The following is a 21,158-nucleotide window of genomic DNA, read 5'->3' on the forward strand; positions in this document are numbered from 1 at the left end:
GTCATTTTTGACCAGGGTATGTCCGTCACATCAAACAAATGTATCACTGCTTTATCACAATATCGCTAAAATTGGAAACATCCTAATTTCCGAGTAATGCTTGAAAACTACTCTGTGCATTTCACATTTCTTTACTACTGCAAACTATTACAATCAGGCTTTTCTGAAAGTTCTCGCAAAAGCCAAAATTTGGCAGCAACAAAGAGATCACATTTTCTTTCTATACTGGATTGTATTGTTCAAACAGCTGGTTCTGAGTGATGCACACTCTATAATGATGCTTATAACATAACAGTGCCACTATGAACTTTACATCCTGAAGGCAATCAGATTGTTTTGCAAGGTATTGCTTAAAAATTTATTTAGGTTTTTCACTTTTTCCCCCCCTTTCATGAGGAAGAACTTTGTGTAATTTTTCTCTATATTGACTGTAGTTTCTGTAATTATGGAACAACTAACAAGAAAGGTTTGAAAAGATCTTTTGGAAAAGAAAGAAAAGAAAGAAAAATCACACAGTGGCTCCTCAACAGTGCCTAAATCTTTATTTTTCAGTAAGCTACATTTTTTTTCTCCAAATTAGACAGTTTACATCATGACACAAGAGTAACTTAAATTATCTATAGCTGACATGTACGCTTGATTCCAGTCTCGATGGAAGAAAAGACCCAAACAAAAAAAAAATAAAAAAAAAAAATAACAAAAACAAAAACAAAACAAAAAAATAAACCAAATCCAGATTTAAAAAAACAAAAAACAAAAGGAAAATAGAGAGAAGCCCTCTTGATCGCAAACCTCCATTCCACGTCTGTTAAAGGTGTCGTTAGGCAAAATTATCTGTCCAAACCCCAACACGGAGTCGTCGATTGTCCACAGCTGTTAGCGTAGCATGGTAAGAGTGTTAATGAGTTAAACCACAGTGAGTTCATAGTCCTCTTCCAGTCAGTTGGTGTGCATTCATTGTTATACATCTTTGAAAAACAAAATGAAAACACAAAAACACAAGGGGGTCTATTTTTTCTTTTTTAAACGACAAGATGCAACCCTCCTGGAGGGAAAACAAAAACAAAACAAAAACAAACAAACAAAAAAAAAAAAACCCAAAAGAAGAAAAATGGCACTGTCAAAAGGGACGAACAGGAAGGAGGTCTGAGGCGACCAACAGGCTGATATGAAGTGTGACGCTCCATGCAGAAGTCCACGAGGAAAAGGGAGCTCCTTCAAAAATGCCACCACTGAGCATCTGGATGAACGCCGGCAAGACTGAAGAGGCACAAGGAGCTCGCGGCGAGTCTTTCCCGCCAAAATAAGAGATCCCTTTGAAAGCGGTACCATCCAGTCTGAGGTACCGCGCTTGTGGAAAGAGTCACTTTTGCATCGGCCTGGATTAGCTGGGTGGTACATTTTATTTTATTCCACACATGCACACATTCACAGTTCAGAGATGCCCAGTTTGTATTCTCAAAGTTCGAGGCCACCAGAGGCAGACGGCACCTCGACCTCAGGCGGGGGATCCACCGCGAGTTACACCGCGTGAAAAACGCTCCTACAGTCACTGGTGTCAAACTGAAGGTGTCTCCAGGCTTCCAGTAACAGGAAAAATCACATCTTAAAGTAAAAAACAAAAATAAAAGCCCGAGACGGTAAGCGCTCAGCTATGTATGTACAGGTTAAACTGCCCAGCCAAGACAAAAACGACTGTTGTATAATGGCACGGTTATTGGTTTTCTTTGCCACATCGAACTGCAGTCCAACATGTGATCAAATGGTTTTAACAGACATGTCAACCTGCGTGTTAAATGTACTGTACGTGAGAAACATCGCTCTGAACAAGGTAAACTACTCTCATTCCAGTTGAGCCTTTTACTCCCTACCCCCCCAAAAAAACAAAAAAAAGCACATAGGAAAAAACCAAAACATTTGTACATTTATTTCTCAGGAGAGGAAACCTTGGAGCTGATGAACATGAACATGAACAAGAAATCACAAACATTAATCTGAAGAGAAGAAACAAAACTGCACAGAGCGGGTCGAATGGTTTTTGGCTCCTTGGATGTCTCGCGCCCACGTCGACACCTGGGCGGGAAACTTTTAGCTCCAACGAGTCGCCTTGTTTTTTTTAATGTTTTTTTAAAATGAAATGCACAATCCGACGGCCCGAGACTCGACGTCACCTGGCGGCAGGCTGCAATAATCTCCCACCACAAGTGCCGAGTGTTCAAGATGTGCTTCACTGTGAAGCTTCTGATGGGCGTCACACATCACATCGCCTCGACTAAACCAAGAAGTGTCCACCAAGCATCGCTCTTTTCAGCAAACCAGCATCCGCCCGATGGTTCGTCAAAGTCTGTTTAGCTGCTGATTGGCCAGCTTCGATGGTTCAGGGTTTCTTTTTATTGATTTCTGTCTGAAAAGCTCTGGTTTTCTGTCCAGCATCTGAAATGCTTAACAAATGAAATCAGACCAAAGGGATTACTGGACCCCGACCCAAACGCACAGAGAAACGGATAAACCGAGAATACAACATTTGCAGAAGTTGGTCAGATTGGACTTGAACAGCTTTACCATGCACAGGATCTCTATCAGCACACTTCGAAATACTCAACTCCTCCCATTCTCTGAACTTCCAGTAAACACTTTCCTTCACCATGTTTCTGACAGAAGTGGTTGAAATGATGAATAAAAGCTCAATTTTTAGATTTTTACAGGTTTCCGACTGTAGTAAAATGCCTTTCTGCCAGAGACATCAGTGGAGCATGAACCACCTCGATGGTATCCTGATGGCATCACCACGACCACCAGCTGCTTATTATACGCACACTGAAGTTTCCACTGTGGCTCATCTACACTTCTAACATCTCATCATTGTGTGAAAACTGAAACCATCAAAAGAGCGTTTCCTGTCGTAAATCCAGTCAATCTGAAAGGATTAGAACACTGGGATTTTATGTGCAAAGTCTAAAAGCCCACCAAGTGTTTTATTTCTAATCTGACAATTTATCAATGATTGTGAAAACTACAAAACCTGCTTCATTCACTCCTGTTCACTCAGGGCGCCCCCTGTTGGTCTGCAGCAAAATTTCTGTTCAGTTTGGGTAAAGATAGTTGAATAGCTTTTCAAGATCATCTCTGGCTGGTACAATCTGAACGCTGTGATTTATCACAGATAAATCCAAAAATCAGTTACAAAGCTCTAAGAAACCCATTAAATATACATGACAGGGCCAAGCACAAAAACCAGTGAAAAACACTAAATCTGAGAAACAACGTCTAGCAAAACTATTACCGTTTTAAAACTGAAGCTTAGTCCTTCTCAGGAAAGCTTTTAGCTGTTCTATGAAAACAAAACTTAATTTTTTAAAAATGTATTTTGGGTATTCGCCTGTCCTTTATAATAAAGCACGTGGCTCTGTTTGGAAAAAACAAACAAACAAAAAAAATGGCTTATCTAACAAAACACGTAACAACCAATAATCCGATGCACGCGGTCTGCCACACAAAAAGATTTGTGAGGTTTAGTTGCCTTTTTTAATGTGCTGTTCACTGACTAACAACAGAAATGTGCTATTTATTTGGTTTCTATTTATTTTTTCACACATTTAAACTGGTGTATGTGCAAAAATCAAATGTGTTGACTAGTGAAATTTAAAGAAACAGATTTTTAAACATAACAGAGCCAGGCGTCCAGTGTTTCTGCTAACCTAGCCTAGCTTCAATGCTTCCTGGTCTCAGACTTTTGGTTTCCTGAAATCTGATTTACCCCCAAAACTGTGATATTCACTCATCCTAAAATCTGGACAGAAAGGAGAAAATAGAGTTTGAGCTCATCAGACAAAAACCGATAAAATAAGCCCTCAGATGGTCGTTGTGTTGGTGGATATTTGGAACCAGAACGAGGATTTCTAATATTCTCAAATAAAAGCTGCAGTCTAGTCATGCTGCCCGACCAATGTGGACACAGTGCAGTTTGATTATAGCCTACTGAGCTGCATATGCATGAACATCTCATCTTAAGTATTAGTGTTACCTAAAGTTTTGCATTAATGCCTTTAGCTGCAGCTTTCATGTCACGTCTCATCTTTTGGCATTGTTAGCAGAGTACTCAACAATGGCAAAAACAGAGTAAATATCCAACATGTAGTGCTTTGTTTTTGTTTTGCTAAAAGCTTCATTCAGACTGTCCAAAAAGCAAACACACTGTGAGGAAAATTCCCCCAAAATCAACTGTATCAGTGAAAGAAAAAGAAGCCAGAGCTTCAAAGAGGATGCCAGTGGACACTCGGCTTTGTCGGAATCACAGACTGTGAACACAGAGGAGGGGGAGGGCGGGGTTACTGTCGCACCTGAGCATCCAGGTGAGACCGAACGCACAGCGAAAAAATAAAAAGGAATGAAAGAACAAAAGAAACAAAAAAACAATACAATAAATGACCTGCTCACACTGCAGAGCGGAGCAGGAATCAAACTCAGCACACCCAAACTGAAAAACAATAGTAGTTAAAGAAAAATATTTCCGAACGCACGACATCACGTCTTTTTTTTTTTCTTTTATATTCTACATCCAGCTCGATAGCGACATTATAGTTAACAAGGATCAATATATTTTTATAATCATTTTAAGGTACCTCTTATATTTTTCTGAGTATTTACATCTGTACAAGCAAAGCACACACTTCAAAGTGCACATATTTAATACAGTATTGACTAGATTTGCAATTACAAGGTTTTTATCCCCCCCACCCCCCTGCACAAAAAAAACCAAAAAACCTGAAACTACTGAACAAGAAACCAAAAAAAACGACCCAAGATTTTCGTACATTTTACACAAAACAAAAAACCAAAAAGTAGGAAAAGAAAGAAAACGCTGCTAGATTTGTACTCTCTCTCTCTCTCGCAGTAAGACTTGTGATGTCTGGTGTGACTAAATATTTCCACATCTCACGCTTTGTTAACATTTTGGGGATCTTTTCTGAAAAGAAATAAACTCTATGCTTGTCTTGTAGAAAAGTTAAGGCAAAGTCATTTTTCAAGTTTAAATAAAATTCAAGTTTCTCAAACACTGGATGGATTTTTTAAACAAACACACATTTATATATGTGTGTGTGTGTATATATATATTGAGAGCTCAATACATCTTTTTTCCTTCTCCCAAAAAGAAAACTTAATGATATTTCTTGTGGAATAAACAGCACTGCTTTATAAATAAGTGGATATGGTGCATTTACATCTGTTTTACCATTTCCACCAATGAGGAAAACAAAAAGAGAAAATAATAGACCCATCCAAGTGCATCTCAGTCCTTCAAAATAATAAAAAAATATTTTCTTTTTTCACTAAACTCAAGCTGTAGCATCCAAATCAAAAGCAGCTCTGACCAGGAGTACAGGCTCTTTAAATGAAGCTTTCCCTTCTCCAGGCTCCTGTTTTCTCTTAGTGGGATTACCCAGAATGCTTTTTGTTGCAGGAAGACTTCAGCGAGACATGCGAGGTCCCACCTAAACAGATATTGTGTATAGTACAGTGGTTTTTATTTATTTTGTTAAGGGTGTTTTTGCATCTTAGGCGACGACTTCAAAAGATGAACCCGAGCACATGACCGAGGAGCAGGGAGGGAAGTCTTTTAAGTCATTTTCCAGACAGTTACATTCAAATTAAAAAACACACTCGGTTGGTTATCTGCCAAAGTGGTTGCTACAGTAGGCAGACCTTCCAACCAAAGCTGGAGCTGCCCTCCCTGAACGTGCGATCTTGGTACTTCACTCTGATGCAGGATGCAAAAGTTTTCCACCAGCTCTGGTATAAAATCACTGCTTCGATTATGTCCCATGAAAGCTCTCACCAACTGGGTGCCAGCGCTTCAAACGAGCCAGGCTCAAGGTGAGTAAAGGATGTTTCCTCTTACTCTGTGCTTTAAATCTTCCTCCTGTCTGCTGCCATTTATCAAAGGTAACCAGAGTGAAGCGGCAACAGAGGAAGCCCCGTGTGCTCTGGTTGATCTTTTCCAATTTTTTTCGGAGAAATCAAAGAGTGCAAACAAACTAGAAGAAAACAACAAAGCACGCCGACAGAGAGGAGGAAAAGAAAAAACACCCCAAAACAACAATAATAAACAATCCTAGTGGTATAGACTTGAGGAAAACAGCGGAACATTTTCACCCCAAGGATGGATTTTACACACATTCCTGCTCCAAACCTTCCAGCACTTAAATGTTTGGTTTAAGGCTGTTCACGAGTCCGACAGGACCCCCAAAGCCAAAAGATCTCTCTCTCGCTTCAACTTTGCAAACCACGTTCCAGAAAAAAAAACAACAAAAATCCACTCATTATTTACCTTCATCAGTTTAGTTTCATAAAAATATACTCGTCTATTCAACCATCCCAATTCCCCATTTTCACCACTTTCCAACGAAATCCTCACTGACACAAAACCAGAAGTTAAAAATCCAAACCACTGCATGTCTATTCAAGCAGCACCAACCAAAAACAAACAAACAAAAAACTTTAAGCATCAGTCTTCAAAAATTTAATGCTGCACAGACGCTTCAACATGACCGACAAAACAAAAAGGCTTCAGTGATTGTGTCAATGGAGATGATGCAGCAGGGTGTTCATCAACTTCCTGGAAAACTGAACTGTGTGTCATTCCCCAACTTTCCCCCCAAAAAACAAAACAAAACAAAGTTAGTCCCTTTTTTCACTTTAGGTAGGATTAATCGCATGAATTTGCTTGCGAGAGTCTGAGAAAACAACAACAGTGCAATTAAAATTCTGCAGATGTAAATCAAGTATTTCTACTTACAGTATCAGAGGAGTTGTAGTAACAGGTTCCAGGTTTTGATATCTAGCACCATAAGTAGGAGAAAGAACTACAAACATGTCACCGTTTGAAAGGAGGTTTGAACAGTTTGAACAGGAAACTTCCCACTGGATCCAATCAAATCGCCACACTGAACTCTGGACTTGTGCCATTTTATGGAAGGAAACTAACACACATCTCAGCTTCCTGATGAGTCACTCTGTCTCAGCAGATTTTCAGAAAATCAAACAAAAACCAAAAAAACCTCCATTTGGCGCCTGTAAACAGACGTGTTTACTGAACTGATAGCTGGTAGCTAGTGTTAATTTCCTCCTTCCTGCTTGCCATCGTTTCCTCGCCTCCAGAATAAACAAAACCCTTTCAGATGGGAAGAAGTGGTTTCCTCGTCACCGCTCGATTTTAAGTTTGTCAGCCTAAAACCTGCCCTGCATCTTCCTTCCTTCCACAATAATGATCCACAGTTTGACAGGAAATGAAAAGCGGGGAGAGAATTTAGCTTCCTGACTAGTTCAGTGTCTTCAGACACACATGCAGTGTGAGCAACACCTCACCTACTTCCACTTTTCCAACAGATGCCTCGTTTTAGAGAAAGTCATGTGCCCTTCCTGTGTGATACTAAAAATCAAAACAGCGCTGACCCCACGTTAGGCCACAGACGAACACTATGGTGAGTTAGCATGTTAGAAAACAGAGAGGGAATAACAGCAGGAGGGGCGATCCTTTAAGAAGAACAGGATCAGAGGAAGAAGACGCCGAGGGGAGGATGACCAATTACTGTACCAACAGCCAACTATGGTTTGCAAACAAAGCCAAAAAGAAAAAAGACACAAAAGCCACCTAGTGTAAACAAATCTGCAAAAGAATCTATGTAAACCAAAGGATCCAAGTCTTCTTGTGATGTTGAGTTGCATATGGATGTGAGTATGTATTTAAAAACAAAAAGACTAATAATGACCCATAATTAAGCCACTTAAAGTTTCACAATGCTGCCACTCAACATGCAAACAAACCCCTCATTATGAGAGCCAAACAAGATGGAGTCTGTTTTATGCACCCTTTCCCATCATCCTTTGGGGTGGCTTCCAACAATGCCCTGCTGCTTCTCACACATGCGCGCACACACACACACACGCACGCACGCACGCACGCACGCACGCACACAGCTAATTTAATCCCACAAGGCCATTTGGACAGAATGAATAAATTTCAGTGTTGTCTGTGCCACCTGACAGGCTGACACCACTACGTAATGCAAAAAGAGAAAAGGAGAAATAAAAGTGAAAAACCAAAAACAATAAATAGAATATAAAGAAAAAGAAACGGTGCTCTACATGCACAGTAAAGTGCTTTTTGTCTGCAAGCCCTGATCCAGAAAAGAAGGCGTCCTCTATGCTTGTTTGTGACGGGTGATTCTGGGATATAAGTATCAAGTAGCCCTGACTTGTATTTCCTTTATTTTTTTAAACGCATCTGTGGAGCATAGTAGTGGGGTTGGAGGACTTGGGGAGGGAAAGGGAGTCACCCTACTGCGGGGACTTGGGTGGGGTGTGGTGGGAATCTTTGTTGGGGGTTTTCCCTGGGTGTGGGGGCGGAGAGGCCCACCGCCCACCCGGCCTTCGGAGCTCCTTCGGGGGTCTGCCTGTGGTGGAACCCGTTGAACCGGGTTTGGAGGAGGGGTGGTAAGTCTCTCTGGCCTTGGCCTCCCCTGAAGGCGTGGAGGCGTCGGGGCACTTCCTCTCCTCGCCTGCTGTGGCAGCGCAGGCTGGCTTAGCTTCCTTAGGGGTGGTTGGTTGCTGTAACGTCGGGGCATCCTTCACCCGCTGGCAGATCTCGGCGTAGGAGGGCTTCCTCTGCTCCTAGCAGGAAAACACAAGACAGTTGTAAAACATTCTGCACACATCTCGTCTGCGGGCAGTTTGTGAATGATAAGTAGTTTTCATTTTCACCTTGAACTGGACAGAATCAGAGTTAGATCCTCGTACGGGTCCGTTAGCATCAGTAATGAACATTTTACCATCAGAAGTTATCTGCGATGCAGGTTAAAAAAAACCCCCAAAAACCTGCTCATGTCCAGTCTGACATTAGCTTTCTCACATGCATCTCAGATACGATGCCTGGAAAGGTTCAGGCCTGTAGCCCCAACAATTCCCTGGATGAGGAGGAAGAACTCCCTTTTTTTTGGAAACTTTTTATTTTGAATTTTCATTGAGACAAGAATATAACAAGAAACAAACAACAACAACAAAAATAAAAGAGGAACAAATTGGGGCACTGTTCCAAGCATCATACAAGTAGAGAGATAAGCTGAATTAAGTGACAGAATCTTCAGGTCTTTGCTTATATTTATGCCATTTAGTCCAATGTGGTTGAAAAAGATGACCTTTAAGTCATAGAAAGAAAGTCAGTCTCTCCATCAGATGTATTTCCTCTATAATCTCTAGCACTTGATCTACTCGGGGAGGATCCTTCTTAAGCCAATTCCTTGTTATGGCCTTTTTAGATGCGATCAACAGGATTTTAAAAATATATCTGTCCTTTTTTAGAATCAAATCGCTGGGTAGCAAACCCAGTAAGAAGATCCCGGGGTCCTTAGGGATGGCATAGGACATGATGTCATCTGTTAACTTGGATATACTGTCTCAAAATGAAGTCAATTGTGTACACGTCCAAAAGTCATGAGAGTGATTGGCGTTCAGGTGACCACACGGTCTCCAACATTTTTGCATTCAGTAATATGTGGAGTAATAAAGAATCTAATTAGAGTTTTCCACCCAAATTCCCTCCACGTTTTGGAACTAGTTGATGTTTGTTGTGTGGTACACATATAGTGTTGTTGTTGCCATTTTGTTTTTGTAGCCCTTTGTAGAGTTTAGACACAGTTTTGGTGGGCAGACATTTGTAAAGAGGAAGAACTCCCTTTTAACAGGAAGACCTCTCCAGGGACAGGCTCAGAGAGAGCCATTAGCTACAAAGTGACAGAAAGATATTTCCCAATAACTGCTACAATTCGTCCACATTACAACAGCTCGAAATCAATAAAACTGTAAAGAAGCTTTTAAAAATACAACAGAACCAGGCAAACGGTGGGATTTAGGTTTCTGTACCTGCTCAGCTGATCTCTGTTTACTTACATTCATCAGCTATGTTGGGCTGAAATCATTTACCGCTACATGAGAACAAGGTTAACTATGATTTTTTTTTTTTTTTTTTTTGGGGGAGACAGTATTTGCCCCACTCTGCTCACAGCAGCTCACCGTTTGGTTTACACCAGCGGTCCCCAATCCCCGGGCCATGGACCGGTACCAGTCCGTGAGTCATTTGGTAGCGGGCCGTGAGAGTCGAAGCTCGGGTGTGAAATTTACGGTTTTCAGGGTTTTTAGCGTTATTTTTTAAATCTTTTTTATTGATAACTCTGTTTTCCTGGGTCTTTTCCCGTGTGTTATGAAGAAATCTTATTTTTTTGGTACTGCTACTGGTTTTATTTTGTTGTACTTATCCACGACAAGGCCGGTCTGTGAAAATACTGTCGGACATTAAACCGGTCCGTGGCGCAAAAAAGGTTGAGGACCGCTGGTTTACACTACACAGCAGTCTCCTAAACGTGTGCAGAAGCTTTAATGTAAGGGCTGAAAAATTAAAATCTAAAATATTGAAAATCAAAGAATTTGGCTGATAATGAAAATTAGCCTTTGGATTAAACTAAGTGTATATCATTTATTAATAAACAACAAACATGAAAACAAGGAGACGAGAAAAAATGTATTTTACGCCGATGCAGGCACATGTCAATCAAACTTTTTCATATATGAATATAATGCTGGGGACAGCCTGTAACTACAAACGTTCCCTTTATACGGTTTGGGAAAACGCTGTAATAAACACGGCAACTGAGCTAAAAACATTCAGAATTTTGGCTCCTGAACATTTCAGAGATTAAGAGGTTCAACATGACAGCAGTGATATGATTGTTGAACCCACATTTGGCATGTGGATTGTATTTAATTTGCCAGATCCGTTTCTGCTCACTCCTACGTGTGTGTGTGGTCGCTGTTTCAGCAGCAGTACGTTTCAGACATTGGCTCGTGTTTTATTGCTATTAAAAAAAGACCAAAGCTGAGAGGAAAGCAGGGGTTGTTTTTTTCGTCCCTCCTTCAAAACAGATTTTCTTCTTTAAAATGCACCGTTTCCTTCTGACACCTCACACCGACCTAAATTAAAGCTGTAAGAGGAAATTTGCCTTGGGCTTGTTACAAGTAAAGCTTTCTTGGCTGCTACATGTGTCTGTTTTAAAAATGCACAGCTTTTTCCTCTAAAAATCGAGTTGTCTGCAATCAAAATCAATACGAGACTGCGCAGAATTAAGGTGCAATTAATTTGCCTTCTTTTCTTCATGATGAGATCGATTTAATGGTGACTGAGGGGTCTGAGAGGCAGCAAATATTAAAAAGGGACGGTAAGGAGAAAACACAAAACAAAAAGGAGGAATCAATACTGACTGTGGCAGCACCGTTGACTTGCACCGATTTGCTTGCAGTGGACAGAGTCCCAGGAACTCGCTCCACAGACAGCTGCACCTCCTTCGGCTTCACCTCTGTCACCTTCACCTCCCTGGAATAAACAAACATGAGCCAACAGCATTAGGGTGGAATAATGAATTTAACATCATTTAGGAGGTCTGCAGTCCTCCAAACGCACATAATGGCTAAAGAAGTGATCAGTGCACCACAAAGAGGCAAACTGATGACCGTAATAAGACGAGATCTAATCACAAAGCTCCTCCTAGCCTTAATGTGGTCAACCTAATATTCAACATTATCTTCTTGTGCAGCTCAGGACTTTGTTTTTTTTTTTTTTTTAGATCCTTCTGTGAAATCCCATCGTGTCCCTCGTGTTGAAGCTTGAATTAAATTTTTGCGAAGTGGACGAACTCGATAAAAGTGGTGGAGGAGCTCACGGTGACTCAAGATTGTGTTGTTGTCCCCTCCCGTGTTTTAAATTCGACCAAGCGATCTACAAAAAGCAGCAGCGTGCTGAACAGATGACCTTGAACATGACACTGTCCAAATTTAAACAGGTAAGGTTAAAATTTTATGGCCCTGTTCCCAGAACTTTTTGATCACACCTCATATATCAAAGGTGGAGCCGCCACAAGGCGCACACCTGGAGCCAAAACTATTGAGTTATTATGTTTATGTGAATACGAAGAAAAAAAAGAGGTTATTTCCTTGAACCTTGATAGATAAAATAATGAGTAGAGGACCCTCTAAGTTCTAATCTCAAAGTGTTGGTGCAGGATGACTTTTTTCTTGCTCCATTACAGCTTCAGATAAAAGAAAAATAGAAGAAGAAATTTCCATCTGTCCAGGAATTTCCAAACAGCAAATATGAATATAATGCGTAAAGCAAAGGATGATGAAACAGACATGCAATGTAATATGAGCTGAGATACCGGTTCTCACAGACCTAAGTATTAAGAAACAAAGCCTTGGTAATATCTTAGGAGGACTCATTTTAAACCACTAGGTGTTCGGAGGATGTCGGTGTGTTGTGGTTCACACATTTCCTTAATAAGCAAGCAAAAGGTCCCCGGTTCGCTCCCAGGAGGAGACACGAATCCCTTTGGGGAAAAGTACTCGCCATAAAAATTCTGCCTTATAAAACATCCGGAGCTTCCCGCTGTGGCAACCCCTCGTGATTAAGGGAGCAGCTGAAAGTCGTCTACCCATTTCAGGGTGAGAGAATGAAGCCTAATGGTGCCACAAGACTAAAATGTCCAAAATGACACATTTCACAGCTGTGAGAAACTGTCACAGTGCCATTGCAGGTATGGCATGTGGCTGCCTTGCCAGTTCTGTAGTTAATACCCCTAATTTCCATTTTCTGTCACGTTTACTTCCTATAATGATCTGAAATAGGCTCACAAGCTTCCTGGAAAACGCTGCCTCTTTACCTGCAATGTCAGGCTGTTCTCGTGGGCGGATGGCACCTTTCCTGTCACATCCTCTCCCTCTCTCTTTCTCTCTAAATCGTAGGCTATTATGTTACACGCTTTTCTTAACAGATACTAGAACCATTATGATAATTAATGACAGCATTTCAGTGAATGCTGTGTATGTTCGTAGTCTTATCTTCTACCCTACGGCTGTCAGTAAATGGCTTTTTACACACTCTGCTCTACGTGCTGCAGTCAACAACATCTGAGTGCTTCTTACGTTACTGGGAGGGAGGGAGCGGGACTGTGCGGCGTGCCAGGGGAAGGGGTCAGCGTCGAGGCGGGGGTCGTGGTCGGGGTGGTCGGCGAAGGCTGGAAGGTTGTGGCCATCGGGGACGTTGAAGACCGGAGAGGCTCTTTGGGACCCGCTGGGGAGAGAGTGCTTCCACTACTGGATTCAGCACTTACATTCTGCAGTGACATGAAACAAACAGCAAGCGGCACAAATGACGTATTACAGCAAGTTCTTTTTATTAGCAGTAGGAGAAATTCTTTACAGGTGAACATATATCACTGTACAATGAAAAAGCAGGACCAGTAGCTAAAATGACAGTGTTGGTGGTGCCTTTCTAAAGCCTTCTTTATACTTGTGCCGTTTTTTTCCATTTCATAAAGAAATGCTGGATTAACGTTCCATATCGTGACCCAACACACTCAAGAATCAGATTATTACTTTCAAGAGTCTCACCTCCATTTTGAGGAAGATTAAAAAAAGGTTTTCCAACATATTTCAAGGCATTTCTGTGAAAGTTCTCGGTCATCCAGGTCATCATAGTCTAAGGAGCTCGGAAAGAAAGGCGTTTGGACTTCTTGAAGTTGCTTGAAGATGTTTCACCTCTGATCTGAGAAGCTTCTTCAGTTCTAGGGTCAAAGAGGCGGTGGCTTACAACACCAACTGTCTGCCACCTATAATCCAGTTTTGAGAACCCTTCCCAGACGTCTTAACACCCACTCACATCCTGGGCCATCTGACCTCAGGAAATCACATGATAGGGTGGGGCTAGGTTTCACAATGAGCTCACCCAAAACCCTGGCTGATTGTGACCTACACCCGTTTTCACACCTTGGCTCGTGCGAGTAGGTGGAGGATCATCAGGGGGTCCTTTGTCCCTTTGCGGGGGCGTCTTCAAGCAACTTAAAGAAGTCCAGATGCTTTTCTTTCCAAGCTCCTGAGAATATTTAAAGGTATCGTTGCAGTTTGAACAGACCGTTTTGTTTTTAGGAAGCGTCCTAACCGAGTCAAGTCACCATGAAATATTTCCATGGCAGAGGATTCACTGGAGCACCTTTTATGAAACAATTCAAAATCATGCACCAGCTGACCCTTCACAAAAACAAATCACCAACATGGCTGGTGTGTGTTGCGTGTCAATCATTGGTGCATTTTCTCATGATGTCATAATTTTATGCTGTGTGCTGAGTGGCAGCTTGTCATGGTGTCTCCTGATTGTTTTTGCTTATTTTAAGAAAATCTTATTTTTACTTTGCACACTCACTGCTCTCCTCATAAAAGTAAAACTGGCAAAATGGCACTTCCTGGAGCACGTGCTGTGATTGTACCCGTCTTTACCACAAAACCTGCATCTATTATTATCTTTGCTAACCAAGCGCTTTACTGTATTATCGTTTATACCAGAAGACTTAATTTAATATAACAATAACACTCCAGGGCTTATTGGAGTTTACATTTATTCATACAGAATTTAACACACCACTGACAAACGTATAGCTCAGTGTGAGTTTAGCATCAGTTCCTACCCGTTCCTTGGAGTTTCCGACCACTACGCTGCTGGCCAGTCGGCTGTCAAAGACGTCGTCAGTTTTGAGCTGGCCGGCTGCTCCGGGCAGAGGAGGGAAGCTGGAGAGACCCAGCTCGAAGCTTGGAGATGGAGGTTTTGGGGGCGGAGGCGGCGACTGAGGCGTCACTCTCTACACAGAGGCAACAAAGAGTCAGAAAAAAAACAGTCTTCGATTCACTTTCAAGATGTAAGGAATACATAACAAGTACTAATCTTGGTTTGCTTCCTTTAAACTGAACATAAACTCACAGAAAAACTGTGGAATTTAAAGTTTGAAACGAATCAGAGTGAAGAGAAAAAAAAAATCAGTACTTACTGTAAACTTTTCGTCCCTCTTTTTCCTAGAAGCAGAAACATTTTTCCTTTAAGAAAAAGAACATCTCAATTTACAAACATCCGTTCTATCTAAAAGCACCGACTTCACCTTACACAGTGTCACACCTAGAATGAATTAGATGAGACTCTCATGCTAACACAATATGAAGACTGAAAGATTTTAATAGTTTGGAACCATTAGTTTCACTAATTATGCATCTGACAGAATGTGAAACATGGCCACAATCTCCCCTTCTGTTCCTCAGCTGGTGCACAGAATCGTGATGGCACAAGGAAGCTGACCTCCTGGATATGTAATGTCACCACTTCATCATTTTATCCAGTTACATGAAAAACTTTTAGTAGCCGATTAATTTTTGAGGAACAGCAAAAACGGGCAAAAAAAGATTGAACATAGAGACAAGTAAACAAAGCTTAAGATGTTGGGCCACCAGAACAGCTTCAAGTCCTCTAAAAGAAACTCCCTCATCTGCTGTTTTAATGGTGAGTCATTGTCATTCTGGAAGCGATCGCTGGCAGCACGACATAAATGTTTCATCAGAGGATAAAGGTGATCACTCAGAACAGCTTTGGATAAGGTGTGGCCAAAAAGCTTCAAAACATTACCTCACTCAAATTTGGCTGATGCCCTGTTCAGTGTCATCGTCTCCAGTTTGTCCAGACAGCTTCCAATGCGGCTGCTATTCTTAGATCATCTGCTAGAAGTCCTGTTGTGCCCACTTACACTCTGTGCTCTGCAATTTAGCCAGACGGCAAATTTCGCCTTTCGTTTTAAAGTGACGCAAAATCTGGATGGAGGTCATCGCTGGTGATGGGAGCTGGGTCTCAGTTTAAAGTTAGTTTGTAAGACTGAACAGAGTGAGTCAGGCGAGGAGTGAGAGCAGGAGCACGATTCACCTCGCTTTTAGTTTGTCCACTCTCAGAAAAATTAAATCCAGTAGAATTGTGCCATTCGCCAGCCTCGATAGGCGGGGATTGGTTTGACAGAACCTCGGCCTGGGCTGCGGCCCAGCACAAAGTGCTGCGGATGCTGCACCACAAAGAGCCGGCTGAGATGTATGAGAAGATGATTCTGAATGGGAGGCTGACCAAATTTAAATCAGGTGAGGTTTTTCATTTTTAGAGCTCAATTTCCAGACATTTTGACCACACCTTGTACTGACTATTTCTTCTAAGAGGACCACAACTTTAGGAAATTTGTGGCATCCCATTTCCAAAGACATTTTGTCCAAGAACAAAGGGGAAAAAAATAAATAAATAAAAAAAATCACCTGAGCTGTTAGTTTTACTCATGTTTTCTCTTTAGGACAACCACATTCAAAGTGTCAGCGTGAACTCTGACAGACTAAAATCTGCTCAATTCCTCTCATAAAATTTTGGAAACCTGCACTATCAGAGGGGAGTGGCAGAGTTATTGCTCTACACAAGTAAATGATCAGTGCCTGACCTTCCTCGGCCGATCCCCAGGGAGTAGTCTGTGGTTGCGGGCTCCGTTACTCGCCCCGTGCCCACAGTGTCCCTGCGAGGGAAGGCTGCAGTGGAGGGTAACCTGGTTCTGGGCTGGCTGGTTGGGAGTCGCGTTGGCGGGCTATTGCGAGATCCATTGAGCCTCTCGCTGGGAAAGCTGGCAAAGAAGCTCGGGTTGTCCAGTAGCCCAGTGCTGCGATCCGCTGTGGGGATGGTCGGCCTCAGGTGAGGTTTGCTGTGATTCCTGCAGAAAAGGAGAACCTTAGTTTATTTAAAACAAGAAAATTAACCCTATCTGAGCAACAAGCGAGTCTAATAGAGTGAGAAAATGTCCATGTAAGCATTAAAACTTGGGTTTAAACTGAATGATTGAACCCTGTGAAGGACCCCACGAGTGCAGGTAAAACCAGATAGTGAGATTTCATTTTTGTGTTTGTGTTGCGTCTTCAGCCTTTGGAGGAGGAAAAATCTACAAACTCAGTGAAACTGGAAGTGGATAAATTATTTAGATACAATCATTTCCCATATGCTGATGGTTTATTTACGAAATACAAAATGAACTGATTTTCTGAGATTTTAGCCGCACAACCATCTCTGGGGTTTACAGAGAATGAAAAAGAGCACATATCCAGTGAGCAGCAGGTCTATGATCGAAAATGCCTCATTGATGTGCAAGCAGAGTGGCCAGACTGCTGCAAGCTAACAGGAAGACGACCTGAACTCAAAAAGCCACTCATTACAACTAAAGTACGCAGAAGAGCATCTCTGAATCAACAACTCTTCAAACCTTGAAACAGAAGAGCTAAAGCAGCAGAAGATGACACCTGGTGCCACTCCTGTCAGCTAAAAACACGAAACTCAGGCTACAGTTCATGTAAAACTAGTCAACAGAAGACAACTTCAGAGACTTTTACCCCATTAAGTTCATATTGTAACAAATCCTTAATTTAAAAAAACAAAACAAAACAAAACAAACCAACCTCAAAACTTTGATAAGCAGGTAAATAATAACCATATGATTTAATCTGTCAGTCGCCCCTGGGATTACAAATAAGTAAAAAAAAAATGTTTTATGTTCTATGTTTGTTTGTTTTCTAAACACACATGGCCACACAGCTGTGTGTCATACACACAGCATGAGTGGGTGAACAGGTGATCACACCCTGTGTGAGGGTGATGGAGATGTGCTGGGACGACTGAGGAACTCCCAGTGTGTTTACATGTGGAGAAAGGTGAGATGCTGCCCGTTTACCTGGATTTATTATTCCAACAGTACGTACATTAACTACATTGTTCCACTGAACTATAACAAACCTGTTCCTGGGCGAGTAGTGTCTGACAGTGAGGGGCGACGTCGCTGGTTTGAAACTGTGTGATGTAAATCCGTTGATGAACTGGTTGTTGTGAAATGGAGTAACCTGGAGACAAAATAATCAAATTTAAACAAGATGCATTTAAGTAACAAATTATTAAGCTCGTTGTGTGACTTTTGAACTTAATGTTTTCTAATGTAGTTATTGATGCTGTATGTTTATAAAAAGTGTTTTAAAAATGTGAAAGTGGCTCTAAACTTATTAATGCTTCATAGCACCAGTTTATATTTAATAAAGCAGCCACTATAGAAAGCACAGTGTATTTTTCAGACCATGTCACCTTTCACACAGACACAGAAAAAAAGCCAATATTAAACACAAGTAACTAAATTTAATCCTGGTGCTGATCTGCTGGTCCTGATTTAATCCTAAATCCAAAAACAATTGTGAATTTACCGTTTTTAATACACAACTGAGCACCTGTTTGACTTCTTCTTTCCCAAATCCAATAAGCACACAGTAACTCATTCTTACCAGCGCGGGGTCGATGAAGCTGTGTGTGGCCGACCAGGCCTGCGGCGTGATGAGGCTGTATAAGGGGAATTGTTGCTGGGGGCTGTAAACCGGCGGGATGTAGTAGGATGTGTAGCGCTGCTGAGCGTATGGGTTCACCTCCACCGGCCGGTAACCGTTCTTTGGTATGAAAGTGTTGATAGCGATTGCCTTCGCCTTTATTCTCGCCTGGCAGAAAGAGCCCGAACAGAGAGAGAAATTAGCACCAGCGCCCAAAAGATGGGCCAAATTATTACTAACTGCTAATAAATTTTAGGAAAAAAATACAAATAAAAAATAAATTTCACAAAATTTGTTTGTTTTATTGGTTGTTAATAAATATTCATGTGTACTATGGGCTTAAAGGTAACGATCACGGTCGATTAACTTTTTCAGCCAAATCTAAAAAAAGGTTTAGTACAGAGGAATGCAACTTACATTTACACGCTTCATGTGTTCCTTAAATAACAAGCAGACCTCTGAATGAACTCCTTTAGCAAAAATCTGTGATTTGTGAGCCGTCTGCTGAAAAGTTGGATGTGTGCTTCTCTGCTGATTCATTATGCATGACGGGGGATATATTTGACTTTTGAGACCACATTCATGAACAGAAGTGGTTTGAATATAGCTCAAAATGGATAAACTGACAATGACGAGAGCCTGAAATCACAACTAGTACGGTGCATCTGGTACTGGATGCTGGTCCCCGCTTGAAACCAGGATGTTAAAAACACAAAAAAAAAGTTCTCGAGCATCTTTTTATTTGCAATTTTTTTTTTTTTTTTCTTTCCAAACTTTCCTCAAACCAATAAAAAGTGAGCCTACCTTTATTGGCTTCCCTTGGAAAGTCTTCACTTCCTCACGGAGATACTGATATGCCTTTAAAACAAAGGAAACGCAGCACAGCATTAGTGACTTAAAAAACAAAGTTCACTGATAACTTTGATGCTTAAACTGATTTAAATACTGGTATTAATTACTATGAAATCAAAACTGAATGAATGCATGAAATAACTGTTCACATGTTCGGATACCTGCTGTGCATCTGCTTCTGATTCAAAAGTGATGAACCAGTTGTCATTGTAGGCAAATTCACAGTTGATAAACTTGGGTAAGTTGTCCCCCTTAAAAAGAGCCTCGACCTCCTGCAAAACAAGAGAAACTCATTTCATTCCACTGCTTCACTACAGATCTGCTACAACCCTGGTGGCCCAGGCTGGGCCCAAGTGTTAAGACACGAACCTTACAACTATTTCTTAGAAAGTCTAGTAGCTTTCTGATACGGTTAGCTGCTTTACACATAAAAAAAAAAAAGCCAGCAAGGCTATTAAGAAAAAAATTATGAAGATCTATTCAGTTTGTCTCCCACTTATGTTTCCCAATTACAGATAACAGTTTAAAAAGTGGACATACCCATCATGGTGCCTTACATGTTCATTTTTAATAGAAGTTTATCTGCAATCAGAACAGCTGCCCCCTGCTGGTCATAAAACCACAGGTTTGAGGCACTTTGTATTGACGTCACGCTTCAGACCTGGAAGCTTCCTCCATCTGTCATATTGTCTAATGGAGGATTAGATCATTCTTTGCTATATGTGAATGATTTCACTGGTGCCCTCTTGTTGGCACACCGTGGGAAATAAACTACACAAGTGCTGTATTAGTTTAACCTAAAGCAGCTTCATTCAAAATTATACCTTGAAGCAGAGAATGTGTCCAATATTAATGGGAGAACTTGTACTTCTACGGGTCTGCTTTCTGTTTTATTAGCATCATTCCCAAAGCCCCTAATTTTAAATGTGTGAAACTTTCTGTGTCTTATCTACCAGTTATGAACCCACACTCTCATCTATGGGGGGGGGGGGGGGGGGTTCTTCAAGCAGCCAGACTCACCTTCTGGTTTTGTTTTGTCATTATTATTATTATTATTATCATCATCATCATCATCATCATCGAACTCCACAGAGTACTAGTTTACATAGTTTACACATTCTCTTAACAGGCAAAACAAATCCCCCTTTTTTAGCTGCGTCACGAATTGCATCATGGAGAGCTGCCCTACTGGGCGACCCCTTGTCGCTTCTAGTGATGCTTATAATTTTTGGCTGTTTGATGAATTTACTTCATATCTGCCATAAAGACATTGAGAGACACTACAAGCATGTTTTCCAATTTCTTCTCTCTGTGGGTACAAAACGCATTAAAGGAGCCTTCACGAATTCCTGCAGGTTAAACCGGACCAAAGATACATTATTACATTTAATACTCGCAAGATTTAGACTACAAACAACCCATAATTGAATAAGCTGCAGAAAACCACGTTTCGCTGCTACTCTCTCTATATTTCACAACTAAATATGATGCTCTGAGCAAAATAACTAGTGTACTTTCCAGTATTAAGGAAATATGGGGAATGATGTGATAGAAAAATATTGTTTATATGAGCAGATCTGTTTGACGTGGACTTTCTGCGGAGCTGAAAATGCACCGCTGTGATAACAGTCATTAGCTCGGAGTCAGCTGAACTGAAAATGTTCTGTCAGGCTGGGGCAGATAAGCGAGTTACTGATATCACACAAGACTCTGCAAATGTTTTACCTTCACTGCCTGACAGGAAAATGCTTCTCAATAACCTCAAAATGCTCAAAATGTGTGTTTTGTGGTGCTTGCTGGGAAAGGACGGGTCCTGACTGCATAAAATCCGGACTTTGCATTTTGGAAAGGTGAGGTGTCTACCTTAAATGTCTACTCTCCGCTCTCCTTTGGACTCATACCACCTCGTTATCATGGTTTAATTAGCTTAATGTGTAATACTGACAGCATTCTGCAGACTCCGCTTAAAGCATAACAGAGAGTGATTTAAAAAACATCCAAGAACACCACAT

The 21,158-nt window shown here is 41.2% G+C and overlaps 1 protein-coding gene across 4 annotated transcripts in view; it reads right to left on the reverse strand.

Moving 5' to 3' along the window:
* Nucleotides 1-520: 520 nt before the first annotated feature.
* The window catches only part of larp4b (La ribonucleoprotein 4B), a 54,828-nt gene continuing 34,190 nt past the window's right edge, over nucleotides 521-21,158 (reverse strand). For 3 of the 4 annotated variants that reach the window (XM_039601926.1, XM_031749003.2, XM_039601924.1), the window contains 10 exons: nucleotides 19,308-19,418; nucleotides 19,099-19,152; nucleotides 18,256-18,462; nucleotides 17,723-17,826; nucleotides 16,389-16,652; nucleotides 14,922-14,967; nucleotides 14,565-14,735; nucleotides 13,027-13,217; nucleotides 11,311-11,422; nucleotides 521-8,670 (listed from right to left, as the gene is read on the reverse strand). In XM_039601926.1, the coding sequence (XP_039457860.1) occupies nucleotides 8,338-8,670; nucleotides 11,311-11,422; nucleotides 13,027-13,217; nucleotides 14,565-14,735; nucleotides 14,922-14,967; nucleotides 16,389-16,652; nucleotides 17,723-17,826; nucleotides 18,256-18,462; nucleotides 19,099-19,152; nucleotides 19,308-19,418 (1,593 nt within the window). In that variant the 3' untranslated portion in view covers nucleotides 521-8,337. The remainder of the gene's footprint in view (nucleotides 8,671-11,310; nucleotides 11,423-13,026; nucleotides 13,218-14,564; nucleotides 14,736-14,921; nucleotides 14,968-16,388; nucleotides 16,653-17,722; nucleotides 17,827-18,255; nucleotides 18,463-19,098; nucleotides 19,153-19,307; nucleotides 19,419-21,158) is intronic. The other variant, XM_031749004.2, reaches the window with a different exon arrangement.

This window comes from Oreochromis aureus, linkage group 18 (assembly GCF_013358895.1).
Source record: "Oreochromis aureus strain Israel breed Guangdong linkage group 18, ZZ_aureus, whole genome shotgun sequence".
Taxonomy (NCBI): Eukaryota; Metazoa; Chordata; class Actinopteri; order Cichliformes; family Cichlidae; genus Oreochromis; species Oreochromis aureus.